This window comes from Dicentrarchus labrax, unplaced genomic scaffold (genome assembly GCF_905237075.1).
Source record: "Dicentrarchus labrax unplaced genomic scaffold, dlabrax2021, whole genome shotgun sequence".
In the NCBI taxonomy this organism is placed as follows: domain Eukaryota; kingdom Metazoa; phylum Chordata; class Actinopteri; family Moronidae; genus Dicentrarchus; species Dicentrarchus labrax.
Genome location: NW_026136704.1, coordinates 29414201 through 29436553, shown reverse-complemented (window position 1 = coordinate 29436553; position 22353 = coordinate 29414201). Strand labels below are relative to the sequence as shown.

Below are 22353 nucleotides of genomic sequence, written 5' to 3'. Positions count from 1 at the left end.
TGACAGAGGACAGACAGAGGAGACAGAGAGCGAGAGATTGTAGAGGAAGAGAAAGAGGGAAAAGGGAGTGAACCAAAAAGAGCAAAAGAGGTTGGATGGAGAGAGAGGGAGCGATCGAGGTAGACTGTGAGACAGAGACGCAATTGGAAGTCATCACACATAAACCTGCGGCTTAAAAGAGAGAGTTTTTAGATTCCCATACATTCATGGCCAAAAGTATGTGGACAAACATAATATTAGTGTTATATTTGTCTGTCCATATACTTTTGGCCATATAGTATAGTTCTATATTATGTGACAAATAATGAGAAACTAATAGTCTGTGTCTTCTCTGCAGTTGCGGGTCGAACAAGAACATGTGGTCCTCGTCCGTCAGGCCGTCTCATTAACGATCAGATTGAGTTTAGATTGGGCTCATTGAAGTGGGTTATATGTGGTGGTGAGGTCACCGCTGCAGGAATGTGTCCTGCTCCGGGAGGGGAATATGGGCACAAATAGATTCTAATATTATTGCCCACACACACACACACACACACACACACACACACACACACACACACACACACACACACACACACACATTAAACTAACACACAGACAGAAAAGTATTACAGTGTTTAGACTTAACTAATGATGACGGCGTGTCACTTTTCTTTTAGATGCATGTCTGCATGTCGGTGCGTTCGCTTTAATTAAGGTTCAGAGTAGGAAGTGAAGTTTAGAAAGACTCATGATTTCACAATGGAGACTTTTACTGGATGTTTTGAGAACTTGTCATGCATGAGGTCAGAGGGTGAGGTCAGAGAGAAGTTTAGTTCCAGTTTCTTTTAGCTCAGCAAGAACTGCACTTTTAAGGCGTAGCGCTTAACCGTTGGCTTTTATGGATTTTCATGGAAAAATAGTTAATTTTACAGCATTTTGAAATACTGCTAATTCTAATTCTAAATAAAATCAAATTATTTTGTAATTATGAACAAGGAACGGAAAGGATATTTGCTGCTTTATGGTCGCTCATTTTTATTGCTTTGCCACTCTCATCTGAACCAAGTGAACAAAGGGATTGAGAAGTTTGGAAGTCAGTTAAATTTTCTTGCTCTTATGAATTGTTACTTTTATATAAATAAAATAATACTGAAGTGAATTAAATGGTTCCAAACATGATTGATGTTCCAGTGTAGCCTGTGCAGAAACATTACAGAATGTGCCTCCATCTCTCTCCCCAACAGTTTCTAAGAACATTATTATCTCAGCGTCTGTCTGCTGTTACACTCAGTGAGACTCAGCCCCGAGGCTCTGAAACTGAACTGTAGCCATAAAACTGCAACAGAACAGAAGAAGGAAACTTTGACGACATCAATACTAATTCATTTCCAGCTTTTAGTTCGTCTTTATGGCTTCGCCTCCGTGTCCGACCGGAGGTCAATATCTCAGTGGCGAGGAGAAGAAGAGGAGGGAAGCGGGTCGATTCTAATTATAAAACAGGTGTTGTGAATGAATATTTTATGCAGAATGGCAGCGGTTGTGTTTGTTCACAGACTGATGAAGCTACGGACGCAGCCATCACACAAGTTATCTTTACTGGCCGCTAACAGAATTAGAACTGTAACTGTAAGTAAGTGAGAGTTTAATATTCTTTTACAGTCATTTTATTTGGTTCTGCTGTTTACCTTTAAAGAAATGATTTACTGCAAAGCTAGCTACATAAACAAAGTAACATTTAATGCTCACCTACCTACCTATTTGATGCAAGAATATTTAAAAATAATTTATCTAACAAAATTAAGTCTTGAGAGCCTCTGGGGAGAAAATACTGCAAGAAAAAGCAAATTTTTTAACTTAAGAAACTGGAGTAAAGGCTCAGGGGAGACAGTGACTCATATTTAAGAGTGTTGGAGACCTCAGCTTCTGATATTTAAACATAAAACACTTTTAAGGACCACACACCCTGAAAAAATCCATCATGTGCAGGATAAATACATGAAAGTGGAGTAAGGGCTCATATTGCAATGTTACATCACTGAAAATGAAGTAACCACACACTTAGCATGTGTTTTTACAAGTAATTAATGGTGTTCTAGTTAATTAGCTGATGAGTCAGTGTCACCTGACCCACTGAAATCTGTTAAAGGAATAGTCTCTGAGTGTTTCCCAAAACGTTGAATAATTCTCTTGTCCTCAGAATTGAGAATATACAGTGATAATACAGCGTTTCTTTGTCACGTTAACAGCTTCTTGTTTCATGGCAGCATTGTACTCTCTCACACAAACACACAGAGTCGCTTTTTATGCCCTTTTACCTAAATGGAATATACCTAAATTTTACTATCTCTGGTTGATTTCAGCTCTGCAGATGCAGCGTTGTCATAAAATACTGTTACGTCCTCTTGTATGCAGTTATCCCAGAGAGAGAGAGAGAGAGAGAGAGACAGAGAGAGAGAAACAAATAGAAAGAGAGAGGGAGACAGAGACAAGCTATATTTGGAAGCGGCACTGCCTTGTACTGTATGGGTATGTAATAAATCTGTTGTGCCATAATAGTGAATGGTGGGTCGCACAGCACTGTGTGTGTGTGTGTGTGTGTGTGTGTGTGTGTGTGTGTGTGTGTGTGTGTGTGAGGATGAATGGTGGCCTGTCTCGTCCCCCCGTACTGCTGCTCCTTGCTAATTGGTCGTCGGCTTAAGTGCTGCTGCTGCACTATTCTCCAGATAGATGGGAAGGAGGGAGAGACTCAGGGAAGGAGGGGGAGAGGAAGGAGGGAGAGGAAGCAAAAAGGAGGGAGGAGGTGAAGGAATAATGCGACGGAGAGAGGAGGATTGATGGGTGAGATGGGGCTGGATCGAAGGATGCATGCATAAAAAGAGGAGACGGGTCTGAGAGAAGGAGGGAGAGAGGAGAAGAGGGACGGAGGGAGAACGGTGTGATATATGAGTGGAGGAATGTAGGCTGAGGAAAGGAGAGCAGGGTAAGACAAGGTCATGTGTTTTCCTGCTCTGATTCACACGTTTTCCATCCTGATTCTTTAGATTGTAGAATCTGTTCAGTCAATAAATATGAATAAATCAAACTAAAATCAATACCTGTAAGGATAAGGTTATTCCGCCATGTGCTTCCTGTTCATGTTATCCCCCTGCATCTGTTGGAAAGGCTTCTTTTAACCTCACAGTTGTTTACATCCTGTTACGCTGATTTTCATTGTCTCATTGGATTTCTCTATTTTTAGCCTCATGTTGTGTTTTTCTTTTGTTTCCCAACGCAGCGTCCTCTCTTGTCACATTAACTTTGCTGCTGCAGAGACTGAATTTCCCCCTGGGGGACAATTATGGAGTTCATTTAGGAAAAAATAATTATATATTTACTGAAAAAAATCCAAATTAGAGGATTTTGTCTTATCTTTACTTCATCTTTCAACAGTTCTAATCTGCAGAATCCAGCTTGAGATTTTGCCAACTTTCTGTGCTTAAAATGCTGCCAAACACTGTTGGAGTTTTGTGATAACGAATCTGTGTGTAAGAGCCAGAGGTGCTTTTTTAAGTATTTTAAAATGATGATCTCATTTTGGAAAATGACTCACATTTCTTTGTGTTGAAATATTAGATTTTCTTGTCGCTGGATCACATCTTGTTTTGGCTCCATGGAACTCTTGCTCTGTGGGACTTTGGCAAAATTCTCAACATCACTTTAACTGGATTACTACTATCCCTTGGAAGTCTCCAGACAAGTATACCTTACTACAAATCTATGGACACATTTTATTTTGAAAAGAGGAAGTTGGAAGTGTTAAGATTCGATCCAATCGTGGATCCTGCACCGAGAAGTTTACACTTTTTCTTATTTAATATTTCCAGGAAGATAAAGGACACTGAGATAGAATTCCCAAAACTTCAATGACCTCTGCCAGGTTTTCCATGACAGCTGGGATGGCTGTGTGTGTGTGTGTGTAGGAGGGGGGGTGAGTAGATGGGGAGGAGGGGGGAGGAAAGGAGGGCGACTAATGTCTTCCGAGGAGCGAGAGGAGAGGAATGAGACGCTTTGGCCAAGACACAGCAGTAACTCTCTACTCTGTTCATTAGACTGGCCCTGTTATTCCCAACACACACACACACACACAGACGGGCCCTTGCAGCAGGTGGGCCTTTTGATTTGTCACCCAGGAAGAACCGTGTCTCATTTGCATACAGATGCCCCCTTCAGTGCTTAGGAAGGGTGCATACACACACACACACACACACACACACACACACACACACACACACACTGCTTCTTCAGTCCTCCCCTCCAGACAGGGGCCTATACAGCCCTCTTTCTTTCTTTTTTCTTTCTTTCTTTCACTTGTCTCCCTTCCTCCCCTTTTTTTTCTTCACTTATTTTCAGTTTTGCAGTTTGGTGAACAAACCCCAGGAGATTGGAAAGCATGTCTGTGTGTTTATATATAAATATGTGTGTGTGTGTGTGTGTGTGTGTGTGTGTGTGTGTGGATATTTTTGTGCACCTCCTTTGTGGTGCAAACCTTCTATGGATTGGATATGTGCTCTTGCAAGATTTTTACTGTATATGTTTGAATTTCTGTCAGTGTATTTATCATCGTGTTTCAGTGCCTTTACATGTGTTTGTTTGCATGCGTGAGTGTGTGTGTTTGTGTGTGTGTGTGCATCTTGGAGGCTCTTGCACCTTGCATCTGTTCTCGCTGGCAGAGCTTTCAGGAGTCTCATGTGCCGGTGTCAAACAACGGCGGCTTGTTTGCAGACCCCAACACTGAACTGATACACATTCACACACTCTTGAACGCACACTCACCAGGACAACAAGAATGAGAGCTGAATTTCAAACCAAATAAATACTTGGAGACCATGGTGCAGTTGAAAAGGAGAGGGAAAAAGAGGGTAAATGCAACTGGGCTGAACAGTGAAATGAAGCTTTACAGGAAAATGATCCACAATGTTGAATGACTTATTTCCAAAATGCAACATACTGAGATTCATGCTTCAGACAGCCAAAAATGCTGCATGTTTCATTCAATTCAAAGTTAAAGCGAGGCACCAGAACTCTTTCTAAAAGATCATTTTCCGACTGCAAAAATGGTGCATTTTAATCTGTAGAAGCTTAAATGTGTTCCTAGGTATTGATAAATACATATTTTTTTCCTATTTACATTTTTTATTTCTTTAGAGACTATTGGCCAAGACTGCAGCACAATTATGTTACACAGACCAACACATTCTGGGCTACAGTGTCATAAATATCTGAGTGTAAAAACACATTCAATCCTCTCTCATTAGAGAGTTATTCATATGTCCCTTTGCACACAGAAACCAACGTGAATTTCCAACATGAATTCCAGGCTGAAGCTCTGAAACATATTTAAGAGCGGCACACTGTGTGTCCGACAACTCTCTAGCAGAGCTGGAGAAACCTCATGCTGTGATTGGCTCGGGGGCAGCGATTACATCAGAGACTCCGCAGGCGCTATGACAACACTGGGAAGTCGCCGCGAGTTTAACTGGAGGTGGGATTGTTAAGTATGAGTGCGGACGCCTCGTTTCAGAACGAGCATGTGATCGTAATTTTACCTCTGGAGGTTATTTTGCGTCTTTAAGAAACCCTGGAAGTTAGGAATATAATTTCAGAGTAAATTGCATTGTAGTAAAATATATGGGTCATATAAATATGTTTCAGCACCATCATTCTGCCACCTGCCAGCCTGCCGCTGAGTACACACAAGTGAACTGGATGCATATGAAGGCACTTGAATCTGGACACAACATTGTTTTTCCACGTGGTTTGAGGTTGTACAAAGTGGAGGCAGAGTAGGAGAGAAACCACAGAAAGACACACGCAGGTTGTATTTCACATTATCTTCTCAGTACTGGAAATGCAATTTGTTTGGATGATTTTGTGTCTTTACAAACACGTGAACGTGAGGTTAAAAACCTGCAAAAACCGTCACTCTCAGTGGATTTCATTTATTTACAACAACACCCTCCTAGCAACAAAAGCATGAATAATGATTTGTGTTGTTTAAGGTTGTGTTTAGGCAACTCTAAGCACTTGGTTGAGGTTAGGAAAAGACTGTGGTCTTGGTTAAGTATTGAAAAATCAACACTGACTTGAAGCACAAGATGGGATGTGTTGGCTTTTTCAGTGTTTAACCAAACCACCATCTTTCCCTAACCGTAGCAGGGGCTTTAACCCTAATCCACCCCAACCTCGTCCCTACTACTTCTGTGATTCATAAGCCACAAGGATTCCCTTGATTGCACAACAATACATCCAGGGAAAACAAACTATGTTTTCTTTAAAACATAGTTAGCAAAGTATATAAATGTATTTCAAACACACAGGGTTGCATTTGCAATACTTTCACATGTGTTCAGTTAGAAACAACAATCCATTTAGTCTCTTCCACAGTTAGAACAAACAACCCGAACCTTCGACTCACAGCAGGACGGTACGAGCAGACTGACACACACACGCAGATCACAGCTTCCCCCTCCTCACTGCACCAGTCACATGTCACGTCAGGGCAGAATTAAGAGTTTAGACAAATACAATTTCACCTCTGATCCTGTAATCCCGATCTCTGGTGGAGTGTGCGTGTGTGCGTGTGTGTTAGTGGGGGGGTGCAACGTGAGCCCAGTCAAGGCCCCTCTGTCCCTGAGGACTCACAACCTCAGTCAACACAAGCCTAGTGCCACATACACATACCCACACACACACACACACACACACACACACACACACACACACACACACACACACGGACAACGTAGCCTTTATAAATCCATAAATCTATCACACAGCGATCAAATGAGGCTCTAATTGTCAACGTCATTGCATAACAACAAGCAGAAGGTCAGCGGTTCTGGTCTGAAGGAAACTCACCCAGACGCCACTCAGCAATAAAACTCAGACAGCTTATTACTGTGTATGTGTGTGTGTGTGTGTGTGTGTGTGTGTGTGTGTGTGTATGTATGTGTGTTTTAATATTATTTAAAAAAAACTAATTGATGAAGACGGAGATAATGAAATGTTCACTTAATGGGTCAAAACACTTCTCCATCTACTCATCCTGACACACTCCGTCCTTCACTTCCTTTCAGAGGATAGATGGATAAATGGATCGATAAATGTTCTCTCTCCATCCATTCATCCATCTACAAATCCAAACCACTGTTCATTGGCTGTTTTTATGATTTCTCATCCATCCACCCATGACCCCATTCCATCCATCCGTTTATCACTCTTCAAATGTGTCTTTATTGTCCTTCTGATGAAGAAAACCTCCACCTTATAACACTTCAACACTGTTAAAAAAGGTATTTGTGATGCATTTTGCATTTCTTGTGAAGGTATTTTGATAATTGATAACATATTTTGTTATTTTTGTGTGTAACTGGCCAAAATGTGTACTGTATTATACTTGTATTGAGCAATATTTTGTGCTTCTGTGTTTTGGTCTGCATCTTGTAAATGCTGTTATTGGTAGTAGTCATTGTTTATTTTTTAAGGATGCCTAAATAAAAACACTAAATAAACAGTGTGAAAGTATTTAAGGTGGAAGTTTTCCTGTACATTCCGAACCCCCATCAGTCATACATCCATCCGAGGCAGCGGTGTCTTACCGGGGTAGAAGTCTTTGGATTTGGACAGTTTGATGGTGGCTCCAGTCTCTTTCTGCAGCTGGACGATGGTCTGACCTCCCTTCCCGATGATCGAACCCGCCGCATAGCTGGGAATCAAAACCTTCAGGAAGTACTCGCCTTCCTCTGCAGCAGGAAACAGGAAACAGGAAGTCAGAGAGAGCTACTGCAGTGTATGTTGTTTTTACTTCAAATAAAGCTGAAAAAGAAAAATATTACAACAAGCTACAGTATACGTTATTAATCTGTTTGAACCTTTGCCCTCATGCTTGCCTTGTTTCTATATTTTTTTCCTGCATTAAAGACAATTTTCAGCATTCTTACAAATGTTGTTAGGGTTAGGAAAAATGCAAGAAAAAAATCTCATCCAACACAGGGATCATCTTGTTGGAATGAGTGTAAACTGTGAAGTGGAAGCAAAGTGTTTGCCGGTAATCACAGTTTGACAGAACAGATGCGAGTCGGTGCCGCATCACTACGCCAAAGAAGAATAATTTGTCTCTCTATCCGCCTTCCCCCCACCCCGCTCCCTCTCAACCGACCATCCAAGGCTTCCTGAAGCTGCATAAATCCACCCAATCACATCAAACGATGACTGATATCCATGACAACTAATTATTTCCATAATCAGATGATTCCCTGTCGGCGTTATCTCTCCCCTTTCTCTGCGCGTCCATTTGCGCGAGCCTCTAAACACTCTCTCCAGATTGGTCTGATCTAATTTCAGCGTCGGGCCCGAGGAATCTGGTCCTCGTCACCGCCTTGGCACGAGGGAAGGAATGAGCTGAGGAATATGCTGCTCGTCGGTTTTGTTGTTAAAGCTAATCAGATTCAACCAACGCTTGTGGATGCTACGCCGCGAGAATGCATAACACCACATGCCCGCCATGACACACACACACACACACACACATGCACTCATTATCATGTGCAGATCAGCTCACATAAACAAACACAAAGCACATATTCAGATATTTTTATCCAGCTAACATGGAGCTGCACCTGCACTGAGGAATATAGTGTAAACTCTGGATATGAAAGGAAGATGTCGTCTGTTTCATGTAGCCTTGTGCTTTGTGCTCAGCTAACTGCCCTGATGGGATAAAGATGTCTTCACAAGCTGAAGCTGCAGTCAGGTTTTAATGGAAAAATACATTTGTATAATCAGCCTGATTGAGGAAGACAAGGTGGCCTTGCAACAGAAGTGATTTTCATTTCATTTCATCAGCTTTGGCCACTTTATTTTCACCTCCAAGTGTCATGCTTTCATTTTCTCTTGTATTGACTCTTTTAACTGGATGACCCAAAAAATCATCAAGATCATCTTAGTGTTAACCAAGAAAAGTAACCTATGAATATGTCAGTAACGTCTTTCCAATAGCTCTTTGCCTTTTTTGGTATTTGTTTACAAGCCTCTGAATGGTTTAGCATCTTTATTTCCCTTCCCATACTCCGAAATGCTGCCTCAGGTAATCAAGCAGTGGTGCTGGTTAGAAAAGCGAGCTTGTGACTGTAAGGTCTTTTGTTCAATAACCCCAAACCCGGCAAGATTTTAAAAAACAGCAAGCGCTTACACCTCACTCTTTACCACCATTGACGTGCCCCCAAGACCCTTAACCCCCAACTGCACCAGTGAAGCTGCTCAGTGGCCAGCAGATCAGACTGTGGTTCCACTGGGCAGCTTCCAGGTGTGATGAGATCAGTGTGTTCCTGAAAAAAGTTAAACTCCCCCAGATAAATAAAGGTGAAATAAAGCCTTTAACATAAAATTTTAGGGACTACGGACGCAAATTTGCAGTTTTGCTATAATCCAGCATGTTTACAGAGATGTTTAAATATCGATGTTCATTAATGTGCACTGTCCCTTTCCAAAAATAAAGCATTTATTATTATTATTATAAATATGCCAATGAGGAACAGGTATTAGGAGGCACCGTTTTGTTGTAATACAACAAAGGTCACTTTCACAGCCGGTTAAACTGTCGTCTTACAAAGAAGCTAAACTAAGAAGCGTAAGCATCAAGGTCTATGAACTGACAAGAAACTCATTCACTGTTTTCACAGTTTTGGCGATGTCATCCCGGCTCATCAGCACTACAGGGACCCGTAAAGGGAAAATAACATAAATAGAGAGTGACAGTTTGCACCCGATGAGTTTATTTATATTTTCTGATGGACATGGAGGACATAATTGATTATGAACATCAATCACAGAGACAACTGGACCTCATGTAGGTCATAAATGCTCTGCAGCTTCACAAAACATTGAGGTTAGTGAACATGAGCGTGTTCTCCATTGTCAGAGAAAATGTTGTATTTGCATGTGAACTGAAAACAACCTCAATTACAGGTGTGTCAGCTGACTTAATAAGGTTTGACATTTTCAAGGTAATGTTTGTAATTTACCAGCCTCTCCTCTGGAGGAATGAAACCTTTTTTGTGAAAAATTACGAACTGAAGAAAACAAAAGGTCATTTTAATCACTCTGGTTCATTCAGAGCGGAGGCGCATTCGGTGGCTTCACTCGGTGACACGCTGACCTAAAGTACGAGTGGGACTGAACCTGCGACCTTTTGGTCGTAGCCTGCTGCTTCTCTGACAATGCAGTGAGAGAGAGAGAAAATTGACTGAACCTCACAGGCCACTGTAGTTCTCTTCCTCCCACTGTCTCTTTCAGGAAGACCCACTGACCTGCCCATTGGTACAGAATCACAATAACAGTGATATGGAGGCGTTGTGTCAGAGGTTCATCAGCTGGGATGTATGTGTGTGTGTGTGTGTGTGTGTGTGTGTGTGTGAATGCCTACGTGTGTTTGGGACTAGGTAAATAAGTAGCCTATCCTGTTTCCATGGCGAGGATATTAACACTTGATTTCTCATTCCTTCCTTTTTAAAGGGCTGTTTCAGCTAAATTTCAGCTGTTTAACAAGAGAGTTGTGCTTTTGAAACTGATGCCAAATAAAATTAGATATAGTATCCTTTTAAATTAAGGGTTTTATTTTGAAAAATAAAGTTTATGAAAATGCTCATGGGCTTGTTTTGCATGGTTTTATTTATCTGGCACACCTCAGCATATGCTGGCATAAACATATAAATATTCAAAGGTCAAGCCACACAAACTGCACTTTGATGTTTTTTTTCAAATAAAATTTATATCAAGCAAAATTCTGTTCACCTCCACTGTATTGGTAACATCCGACACCTCAGAGGTGAATAACTCAAAGCCTCAACAAATCAAATCAAAACCATCTGCATGGCAAGATATCGGTTTAAGTCTCGGGTGGATCTAAAAAAGAAATTCATGAGATGTTAAGAGGGTGCTATGGAGACTAAAAAAGCCACAAAATGAATGATGAAGATATCTTAAGTGAAAAACATTACATCATTGTGGCACATTAGTAAAGCATTGAAAAGAAATATCTAAAAATGGCCTTAGAAATCAATAAATTGTTTTATTTCCAAATCTTTAGACATTTATCCAAATACATGTATTTTTTAATTGAACCAACCCTTAACCCTATTATTTAGTCTAAAATGTGTCCATAGCAGATCATTAAAATTACATTTTTAACACATTACTTTTTAAATTAATGTGTTCAATTTGACAGGATTTGATACCAGGGGTTTTTGCATGCTGCCACCCCTGGAAAACAGCCCCTTGTTTAAGTTTGTGTCATTCTGGTGAACTGACCCTTTAAAAAATGTTGAACAAAACCATAATGTTTTTTTTTTATTACTTTATCACTATGTGGCTTTGGAAAAAAATGTCACCATAACTTCATCCCACATTGTATCATCAAAAGTAAATTAAAATAAAATGTAATTCAACCCACGCTTTAACAAAAAGAGCTTGTGAGAAATCTCTTCACTCTTCACGTCAGCAACAATATAAAAAAGTAGATTTTATTCTTTCATATAATACTATAAAGAAACTCTTCTTCTTCAAGGTTGGGAATCTAATAACAACATAGTTTCTAACATGGTTTTGCAGGGTTATGTCTCTTTAAACTGCCACTGATTCAATGTGTCTCAGCTTCCCTCCCTAGCAGCATTCTTCATATTTGATAATCCAGGACACATAACCTCTGGAGGCAGATTAAAATAGGATTATTATTACAGGGGCACACTTTCTCACAAGGGCGAGACACCTTGTAACACCGCTCTTCTCTCTGTCTGCTACTCAGGCCAACAACCAGAAACACTGAACTGTAAAAACACACATGCATACAAAATATTACAATAGCCTGCTTTGACTGCAAGGGCAGACCTGGTACAACTAGATGGACGATTTATGATCCCATATAGTCTTGCTGTGTGTTATTAAATGCCTTTTGATGGTGCCTACAACTCCCATTAAATCACACTTAGGTTGCAACAAAGTGCAACTGAGGTGTTTGTGACACCTCACTATAAATACATTTAATTAGTGAAAGGTCCTACACACACCCACACAGGTGTGTTCAGTTATTCTGGCTAATCAGGCATCTGTTCAGGTCGATAAGTACAATCATTCAGCAAAGACAGTGAGTCTGTACACCTAACAGAATCATAAAGTTGTCCCGCCTGAACAAGTACAACAGCACTACCGAGAGTGAGGGAGTTAATCAACCACACGGAAGGTGTCTGTACAAACCTACAGAGCCCTGAGAAAATGTCAGACAACTGAAAACACCTGCATGGGTTGAACACACAGGCTTTAAATATCTCTGACAGACACTGGCTTACGAAGGTCTGCTGAAACTGGAATTCCTGACCATCAAAATAGTGCCTCACAATCCCAGACGTTCCTTCAAGACCACTGGTGATGTTATGAAATCTCGTAAACTCATGATTTTAAAGACCGTTAACACCCATTGTTGCACCCATAATATAATTTGGATAATTAAATTAGACCTCTTCTCAAGACTCCGTGGGTGTGTACAGAATGGACTGCATAGATGGTAGAAGAATAGATAGAAGACTAAATTTGTTTAGTAACACTGTTTTACTGCCGGAGAAGTTTCCAAGTCGATAATAATATAATGATAATTCTTATGTCGATGTGATTGTCAATTACAAGGCAGAAACTGGTATTTATTAAATGAATGTGATATCAGTAGGAATAGCTATAGCTGTGACCCAATTACTGCACTGTAATTGTGAGCAGGTTATAATGTAATGTAATATGTATGCAATGTGCTCACGCTGAGAAGTCGTAAAATAATAAATTGTGGATGATGGTGGAACAGTCAACATAATTCATCATTTGCTGTCATTCGTACACTTAAAAGGTACACTGACGATTACTATTTGACGTTGAGATCTTGCAATCTTGTCTTCATGTTATGCAGTGTTATGTCAAGAGGTGTCATCTCTTTCAAATACAGAAAGTCTCATCTGATGCAACTTTTCGTCTCACTTTCCATTTCTTTAATCCCGAGCTCCAACCTGTCTCAGTTTGTAGTAGTACAGTTCTCAGAGTGTAAAATACTGGGTGGGTTCTGTTCTCATCTCCGAGTGTTCAGCCAAGTCAAAGCATGAGCACACAGACAGGAAACCCGACACTCCCCTGCGCTTCCTCAGCTCTCCTAGTGATGAAATACAAACTGCAGGGAGCTCAGACATGGATGTAGAGGAGAGAGAAAAAACACCAACCCAAGTAAGGGGGGTGTGTTCAGTGAGTTCAAGCCTGATAAAGGTTCTTCCCCTCTGCTCCAACTGGATTTTTCCAAACAGAAAACATGACCGTCACTCCTCTTCTTCCTCTTTAGGTCCTACTATCCTACTGTGTTTTCATCCTTCTTTCACCTATCTGGCTGTTCCTTCTCTTCTTCATCTACTGACTGAAGTTTCATTTGTAGAAAAGCCGAGCTATTTGAGAGGTGTTAATGATCTGATTAGTTATTAAACCAGAGTAGCTCTCAAATATACATAAGCTAAGCGGCAAACAATGTAGGTCGGATCAAAATCCCAAACACAGCAGATATATAACTTTTAGATAGCTAGTAGCAAGATTACTAAGCTTCATAATGTTAGCTTCCTCCAGAACCTCCTGCTTTCCACACTGGATTTGAGTTGAACATTCGCTGAAGAAAGTAACATTTTGGTTGTGATTCAAGGATGTTTGCTGAATGTGCTTCACCTCTTTCTTTAGTTATTTTTAGCAGTTTGTTTGCAGCAGACATACTTCTGCAAACCTTGTGTTTTGGATGGATGTGGCACATTTTGGGGCCCAGCCCTGGGCGCTTTGAGTCAAACTTCAGCTGCACTGCGGCATGTCACCAACCTCTTACAGTTTCCTGATGAGAAACATTACTTCATTTCAGAACAGGCTCTTATTCCTCATTTTTAAGCGGGAGCATGGCGGGTAACTTTCATTTGTCCATGTTTATATTTTCAGTAGTAACAACAACTGTATCATGGGAACCTCAGGGAACAAAAATGATGTAATGTTTATTGAGCAGATAAAGTTATTGCTCTCTCTGCTATTAACAATGCTCACAGCAGCACTTTGTTTTTAAGCTTGAAAAAAAAAGTCACATGGTTGTGGCCTAAAACTGTCTGTCTTCTGTCTTCTCATCTCCTCCTCCTCCTTTCCTTTCTTTCTCCTTCACATCCTCCTTTTGTTTCCTCTCGTCTTGCCTCCTTTCCTCTCAATCCTAGTCACCTTCCATTTTCTCCTCCTCTCCTCAGTGTGCTGCAGTGACCCACTTTGAGTACGAAGCCTTGGACTGACCTGCTTTAGATAGAGGCTAGCTAATTATAACCAGCCTGTATTAATAAGGCAGGGGAATTGGTAAATACGAAACACACACACACACACACGCATGCACACACAAATACAAGAGCATGTCTGCAGCAAAAAACAGTTACAAGCACACACTGACAAACACCTCTTCCACAAACAGAGCATTTCCGACATCTCATAAACAAGCCTACACACCTTGGCAACATGAGTCATCATGTATATAAGAGGATGTAATGAGTGACTCATGTTCATCACTTGTATCTGTTGCATGGTAACACTTGAATGTGTTACCATGGCAAGCATTAAAAAAATGTATTTATATCATGTCCCAGAACAAGATATCCACAATAACTCATAATATAAAAAAAGATCATGTAACCTACATCCTGTGAACCTTTGCATCTGGTAGCAATTATTCAACTGTCTGCATCTTTAATGTTTTAGATCCTGATCATCCATTATTTCTCATACAGAAAATAATTTGGCAACCTTCGCCAAGAAGGCGTAAAAAATACAAACCCAGTGCAGATGTTTATGCGCAACAAGCCTGTAAGATTCAGTACCCACCGACATAACTCATCTGTTTCATTAAACAGTACAGCAGAGCTCCAGTGCTGAGTTTGTTAACAGGGTTATGTAACACAGATTGAATTACACTTTGGAAAATGAACTTTTAGCAGGTTTGATAACTGCCATGACTCAATTTTCCTCAACATGAACTAAATTCCAAACATTTTTTAAAAAATTGCTTGAAAACTGCGCAGCTATCTGCCTCCTCCTCCCACACTGCACTACGCACAGGGAAGATTTATCAACATTCCTCAAGTTTTATCAGGTTTATCTGCTCGTTTTAAAAGCCTCTGACATATAACAGTCCACAAAGTGATGCATCTTTCTGATGAGCTTGTTTTTAAGCCCTTTCTGGTTTCAAAGTGAAAAGCTCTTAGCGTGTGACATTAAAGAGCCTCTTGTACATCTAAGACATATTTGCAGACTCGAAAGCCTGATCTCTACTTAAGGATGTGATGTTTTGACTCTGTGTAGTTTGGAACAAACCGGTTTACTAAAAATGCTCCATAAATCAATGTGATCTTTCCCATCTAATGTGAGTTTGGAGTGTCTAAATATAATTCTTTGGCAAAAACGAAAAGAAAAAAATAAATGCATGATAACTTAAACATTAATAAAAAATAAAAAAAGACACTTCTTTCTTTAAATTTTGTGAGTCTCTATGGTCATACTGATACTGAAATAATATGAGTTAAGCAACAGGCTTACATAATTAAACACTTATTTGACATATCTGGCTCACTATTTTGTCCCAATCAGTGTCAATGTGGAGAACACAAAGGTAAATCCTAATTTTCTGAAATTATCCTGCCACTCATGTCACTGGTGTCAATCCTTATCCCCCGTGAACCCAAAGAGCACAGTTGTCTTACATTTTTACAACAGTTTCAGAAACGCCAAGCCACATTTATCTACCTGTCACTGTTGCAAATTCTAATTATGTGTAATTATACCCCACGCTCCCTTCAGCGTGTCATCCCACGTCCCAGGGGTGCAGGTGATACTCATGCTTAGCGATCTATCCGAGCATAATAAGCAGCCGGAGGCTCTGCTAGCCACGTCTGACCCATCAGTGTCAACAGGAACCTCAAAATCCGATAGAGGTCATGCAGCACCACGCAATATTCCCTCTCGCTGCTCAGCAAATTAAAAAGTGATGGTGAAAAACTTCTACACTCGTGGGTGTTTGAGCAAAATGTCTTAAGGGTGAGCTGAAATAATTTACTCTTAGGAAAAAAGTTCCAGTAATGCTTTAAGAAAAATAAGCCCATAAAAACAGGCATCCAGCAACAAATTCTCATTGGGTCACTGAGGTCAGCCCAAAAACATGGAAGTCAAACCATAATGTCACCTAGTAAGCTTCATGGCTGCTGAGGATGTTAAAATAACGCAACACGCTGCTGGTTAGTTAGAACCTGATGTCTCAGCATGATGTCAGACTCATTGTTCTCTGCTACTATTTTCTGCTCTTGTTAATATGAAGCATCATCAAAGATCCAGTGTCTCAGCCCCCTGTGAGCAGCGACTCTTTCATGCTGACAACATAATGAGCATGTAAACTTTCAGTCCAAATAAGAACAAGAAAAACACCATAATTACAGATGTGGTGATTGTTACTGATTACTTCTTAATGTTTTAGCTGTCAGACAGTATATGGAGGGGAGTATTTCATGGGGTTACTAAAAGGATGCAAGACACTTTAGGACACAACGATGATCTTAATGTCATATAAAGTGCAGCACGCTGTTGCACAAGCTAAGTTCAGCTGTTTGTGAACGTAGTGTGGGAGTTAAGGCCTCAGTATGCATCAAACAAATGTTTGTTGGAGCATCTACCTAAAACCCCCTTTCCAGCAGTGGAATCAACCGGGGGCTGAGTACCTGACCATTTTTTATAACTTTCCAAAATAGAAAATCAAACAGCCACAGTGAACTTTCTCTCAAGGTTTTACACTCTCACTTTTTATGTGAACAACCAAGCAAAACTCCACAAATGCCATTGAGAAAGGACCGTTTAGGAGCGTGCAACTTTAATCCCAATTGTACTACAAAGACACGCAAAAGAGTTCTTGGAGAGATTTTAGAAGTGTGGCAATATTAGCAAGTTTACATGTGATGCCATCTGTGTTTTACTTTCTTCTTATCAATTGTAATTGTAGTGACTTTAAGGTGTCTTACATTAGTTTCTTTCCATCCAAACCGAATGATGCTTTATATCAGAGCTAGGCAACCTGCAGCTCTGGAGCCACACACATCTCTGTAGCCCATCTCCTGTGGCTTTGACTAAAAATAAATAAATAATTAATTAATATTAATTTCCACTTTCATTTATCATTGTTGCATGCCTAAAGTGATTATTACAGTTGAAAAAAATGTGTAACCACACATCAAATAATTTTAGATATGGATTCCAAATCCAAAAAAGAAAAGTCTCCCATCAAGTTTAATGCACAGACAGATTTGTTTGCTTTCACCACCAACTTTGTTGGCTTTTGCTTGATCTTTAGTGAGAAATTAGCATCTAGGCTCATATATTTCGCAGTTCTTGACAGATTTTTTCCCCCCTTTTTTGGCCAAAAATGTCTCTTTTGATAGTAAAAGTTGCTGACCCCGGCTCGAGATGGAACGCCTGCATACCTCCATTGTCTAAAAGTTAAATGCTTTACTCAAAGCTACCTTAAAATAGGTGCTAATAATGTCACTGTATGTATATTGTATTGCTATTTATTTTTCATTTAGACCTCTCTAAAACACAGAAGATGCTAAAGGGTACTTTTCCTCCCATTGTTTTCCAAGCTAATAAAACTGGCAATTTTCCGGTCGTCTTATCGAACCTGAACACAACACCTCACAAACAACAAACACACCGAGGCACACTTTAAAAAATAAAGAAATTAAACATCTGGGGCTGAAAATGGAGAGATTACAACTTCAAACCATCGGTGACAACAGTACAGAGTAGGTAATGGTGTGTGTAGATATGGAGTGTCTGCAGCTGTGTAACTACAGGGTTCCCTACTGGTTGCTGTGATGAGGGTCTTTGTTTTTATTACTCTTAGCAACACACTCACAAACACACAAACACACACACACACACAACAGAAATCCCTGCAGTTACAGCACACACAGGAAGTACACACATTTCCTTTTACATGTCAAAAGGATTTGACAAAAAACTTGCCTCTTTTTCTGTGTATCTGTTTTGTAAAGGATGTGTGTGTGTGTGTGTGTGTGTGTGTGTGTGTGTGTGTGTGTGTGTGTGTGTGTGTGTGTGTAATGAAAATATGGCCAACCCACCGCTCCCAGAAAGTTTGTTATGAAGGGAACATCCAGCACGAGCAGCAAGGTCAGAGAGTGGGTTTGTGTGTTTGTAATGTCTTGATAAATGTATCAAACTGCATGTATGTCTGTGTGTGTGTATGCTCATCTTTAAGACTCTGTGGGTCAAGAAATGGGGGTTTGGAGACGTAGAGGTCGTTCACAATAAATAATAAATGGCCCTCCACCACGACATAACTGGATGAGTAAACAGTCCAATCTGTTGCTAAGGCCCCTGCAGACCCGCCAGGCCCAGAATAGGCTCTCCATGCTGGGGGATTGGAGGCTCAAATCCTGGGATCTGGTGTCCATGGGCCTGCAGGGGCGGGGCAGGGGGGCTGTAGATCCCAAATCCTTTCTCATGTTCGGTTACTTTTCCTCACGCGGTTCACTCTGATAAACATACCTAGAGTCACTTCTTCATGGTGGAAAGAGAGATGCTCTGAGTGTGCTGAGCTTTTAAAGTACAGCCACGTCATTATACTATCAATGGATTTTAGAAGCAGTCTGTAGTGTCCAGCTGTTTTTTGTTTCTTTCTAGAGAAAATCAAACAATTCCATCCTCTAGAGCCCCCCCAAAAAATCTATGAAGAAACATTTGCCTTGAACTTGCCTTATACTTAAAGTCCCCAAAGTACTGTCACATTCATTCTGATCTGGGTGTCGCATAAAATCAGAAAATAACTTTTGGCTTGAGTTAATTCTTTCTGACCACAGATGGTGAAAATCCCATTACCCACCACCACTGGCAGTCATCCAGAATTCATAGAACTGTAGTTACATAAGTAACTAGTTTACTTTAATATTATTCGTTATCTGAAAAGATCCAGAGAGCCAGAGTGTAGACATAATGTAGTTACAGTTAGACATCAGTAAAATACACACTGATTCTAAAACTGGCTGCTAAAAATTTGCAGCAGCACTGAAATAATGGTCAGGTCTAAAATTGAGTATGTACATACAGTACATACATGTCTGATGAATTGTTACAGTTTATCATAATTGGTAAATGAAGTGTTGGTTTTGCATATACAGTCATTAATTTCATCGTCAAAAAAATGATTCAGATATTTCAGTGGAGTTTTACTGTATCTTGATGGAAACCTTTGAAAATGTGTATTGACTAATATCAGTTCTAAATATAGGCCATCAGTAATCGAATCCCAAAACAATCACAGTCTGCCATTATAAATGAATGTAGACCAGACTGGAATTTTGTGCAGCTTTGTGTTGAAACATCAAGTCCCAAAAGTGCAGTGTGAACATGGCCTCAGCTAAGTAAGGGGGGCTCTGGTGTAGAGGCTCTGACCTCTGGGGACTTGGAAAATATTCATCTCCCCTAAGCAGGGAGAGTTAAGGGGGGGCAGGCTTTGTCTAACACACCCCCTCCAGTCCTCTGCTCTTTTGTTGGGAGGTAGCATTCACACACACACACACACACACACACACACACACACACACACACACACACACACACACACACACACAAACATGTAAAGCTTTCCAGCAGTGAGGCTCTGACCAGCTGTCTTCGGTCTGAAAGATGGCCGCCGTCGCTCATAAACACCGAGAGCTTGCAGAGGAAGATGAGCAGGAGGAAATATGTCTAACTTCTCTTCTCTGCCTCTCCAGCGTCTGCGTGTTTCACTTTTCCCACGTAATTCATCTAATTTAGATTTGACATTTTAGGCGGAGATTTTCTTTGTGCAGAAGGAGCTCCGATTTCTTAATCATTAGATTCAGAAGCTGCCAGTCGCCATAAGGCCCTTAACATTTTTGTGACCCTTTAAATAATCAAATATCTGGGGAAGAAATGAGAAAAGGAGTTTGTTTTTCAATCTAATTCATAGATACAGGTACAGTGCAATCACCTGCTTCAAGCATTTAATTCCTAAATGCTTCATATCTACATTTTGAAAGGTTTTTTTCATCTAAATATTGAAGTAAGTATTGCCAAATCACAGATGAGTGTGTTCTTGAGAAAGAGCTTTTCTCCTTTCAAAGGTACCAAGATGACTCATAACACCAGCCGCATCTAATACTGTGTTTTGTTTTCATGCCAGCAATCATCTTCTCAGAGAGGCTGTTTTTAAAATGGAGGACATTTGAATATTAAAATGACACTCAGCGCTTTATAAAGAAAAATAATAAGTGGTTCCTGCTATTAAAATCCACATAAATTATGGAATCCTAAAACACGATGGTGAAAAAACTAAAGTTTAGAGATCGGGTCGCCTAAAAATTGCAGGAATGTGGAATAGAATAGAAAAGACTCCCTCTATTTATCATAAATCGAAACCCGACAGAGTAATCGGCTTCAACAACATCCTGCTACAGAAACTCAGTTTGAATAGAGGTTTAGGGAGAGCCAATCAAATGCCTCCATACTGAAACGATCCCTATCATCAGGGCATCGGCGTAGAAATCGAAGCAGACACGGTGGCTACGCTAACAAAGATAACTGAAGCAGTCGCCTCCTTTCTCTCCCTCCACTGTGTGTGTGTGTGTGTGTGTGTGTGTGTGTGTGTGTGTGTGTGTGAGAAAACCGGTGTGTATTGTTCATGGACCAAGGCTACTTCAGAGGAGGGGGCCCTTCCAGTCGTCCTCGCTGCATCGGCCCTTTCATCGCTCCCTTATCCATATTCATCACCGCCCCGCTCTCCTCACCTATCAGCGACCAGCTAGCTGTGACCGGCGTCTCGCTCCACCAATCGCACGCCTCCCTTTGTGGGAATATTTCCACCTCTCATCCCCTTCACCCCACCCTGTACAATTTTTTTTTTTTTTTTTACTTTGACGCAGTGGCTAGAAAAAAAAAAGAGTAAGAGGAGAGGGTGGAGGAGGAGAAGGAGAGTTGCAGCTACCACTGGCAGAGTGCTGCCGACGGCGGCTGCGAATCGATCGACAGCCTCGGAAACGGTTGCCGAGCGAGCGTCGTCAATGGCAGCCTGCGATTGATGAAGGGGGTGGGTGGAGGACGAAATGATGGGAGGACAAGGGTGAAGGAGGACAAGAGGAGGGCGCAGTCGTGATGGTCTGAAGTAGAGCATGATTAGTATGGATGGGGAGGAGAGGAAGATGGAGAGAATGGAAGGGGAAGAGAGGGAGCAGCCGAGAAACGCTCAGGCATCGCGAGTGAACAAAACAGGCGTGTCGCAGAGGAGAACGCCGTGTTCTACAAGATACCGAGGATAAAGCACGAGTGTGAGCCGTATAACTCACTTTGTTTTTTCTAGAAATACTGCTCGACATTCGAATACTCAACGTACGAGAAATACAACATCGCAACAGTTCTAATAACTTATTATTTCACTCAACAAATCTACTTATTTCCATGTATTCTGGCTGTTGCAGTGTTAGTGGTATGTAGGACTGAACCCCCTTTGCCTGGTGTCTATATTTGAGTGTTCAAAGCCAAATGTGGGGCTTCTTCCTCCTCAGCCGGGACAGCCAATCAATGTGAGGAAGACAGCTCTCCTTTGTATGGACGACCCAAAAAAAGATGCTCCGCTCAGCTCCAGGAGCAACAGAAAACACTCGGATCAATAGCATCAAAGGCTCTGTCTCATTCCGCCAAGGCTCAATACCCAGCATGCATGTGTGTGTGTGTGTGTGTGTGTGTGTGTGTGTGTGTGTGTGCGCGTGCGTGCGTATGTTGAGTGTGCACGTGCGTGTGCGTCAATCCGCAGCACAATACATCATTTACACACCTCTCCATCTCTCTCATTAAACTTCAGCTCTGCTTTTTACAACTAAAGTCAGACAGAAAAACACAAAGACAACTACTCAGCACACACACACACACACACACACACACTGAAATCTTCCGGCCTACTGCTAGTCCCCTAATGTCACTTGGCAAGGGCATTGCAAGGCCCCCCTCCTCCTCCACAAGACTGGCTTGCCAGTTCATCCATTTACTAAATTAATGTATTATATCTTACAGACAGGAGAGGAGAGGAGACAAGAAAAGAAAAGAAAAGAAAAGATCATAAAAAGTGATGAAAGGACTGAAAGGTCTGTACGTCCATGTCAGCAAACCTTCCCCTGACTGTTAAACCTCACATGTTCATTTTCTGACCACCTACATGAAAATCGGAAA

At 40.9% G+C, this 22353-nt stretch overlaps 2 protein-coding genes across 3 annotated transcripts in view; one reads left to right on the top strand and one right to left on the bottom strand.

The window, feature by feature from the left end:
• Positions 1-22353, top strand: part of LOC127362650 (rhomboid-related protein 4) — a 424067-nt gene that overhangs the window by 280118 nt on the left and 121596 nt on the right. The gene's annotated exons all lie outside the window — the stretch shown is intronic.
• Positions 1-22353, bottom strand: part of nova2 (NOVA alternative splicing regulator 2) — an 88271-nt gene that overhangs the window by 60184 nt on the left and 5734 nt on the right. For both annotated transcript variants that reach the window (XM_051398622.1, XM_051398623.1), the window contains one exon: positions 7620-7763. In XM_051398622.1, the coding sequence (XP_051254582.1) occupies positions 7620-7763 (144 nt within the window). The remainder of the gene's footprint in view (positions 1-7619; positions 7764-22353) is intronic.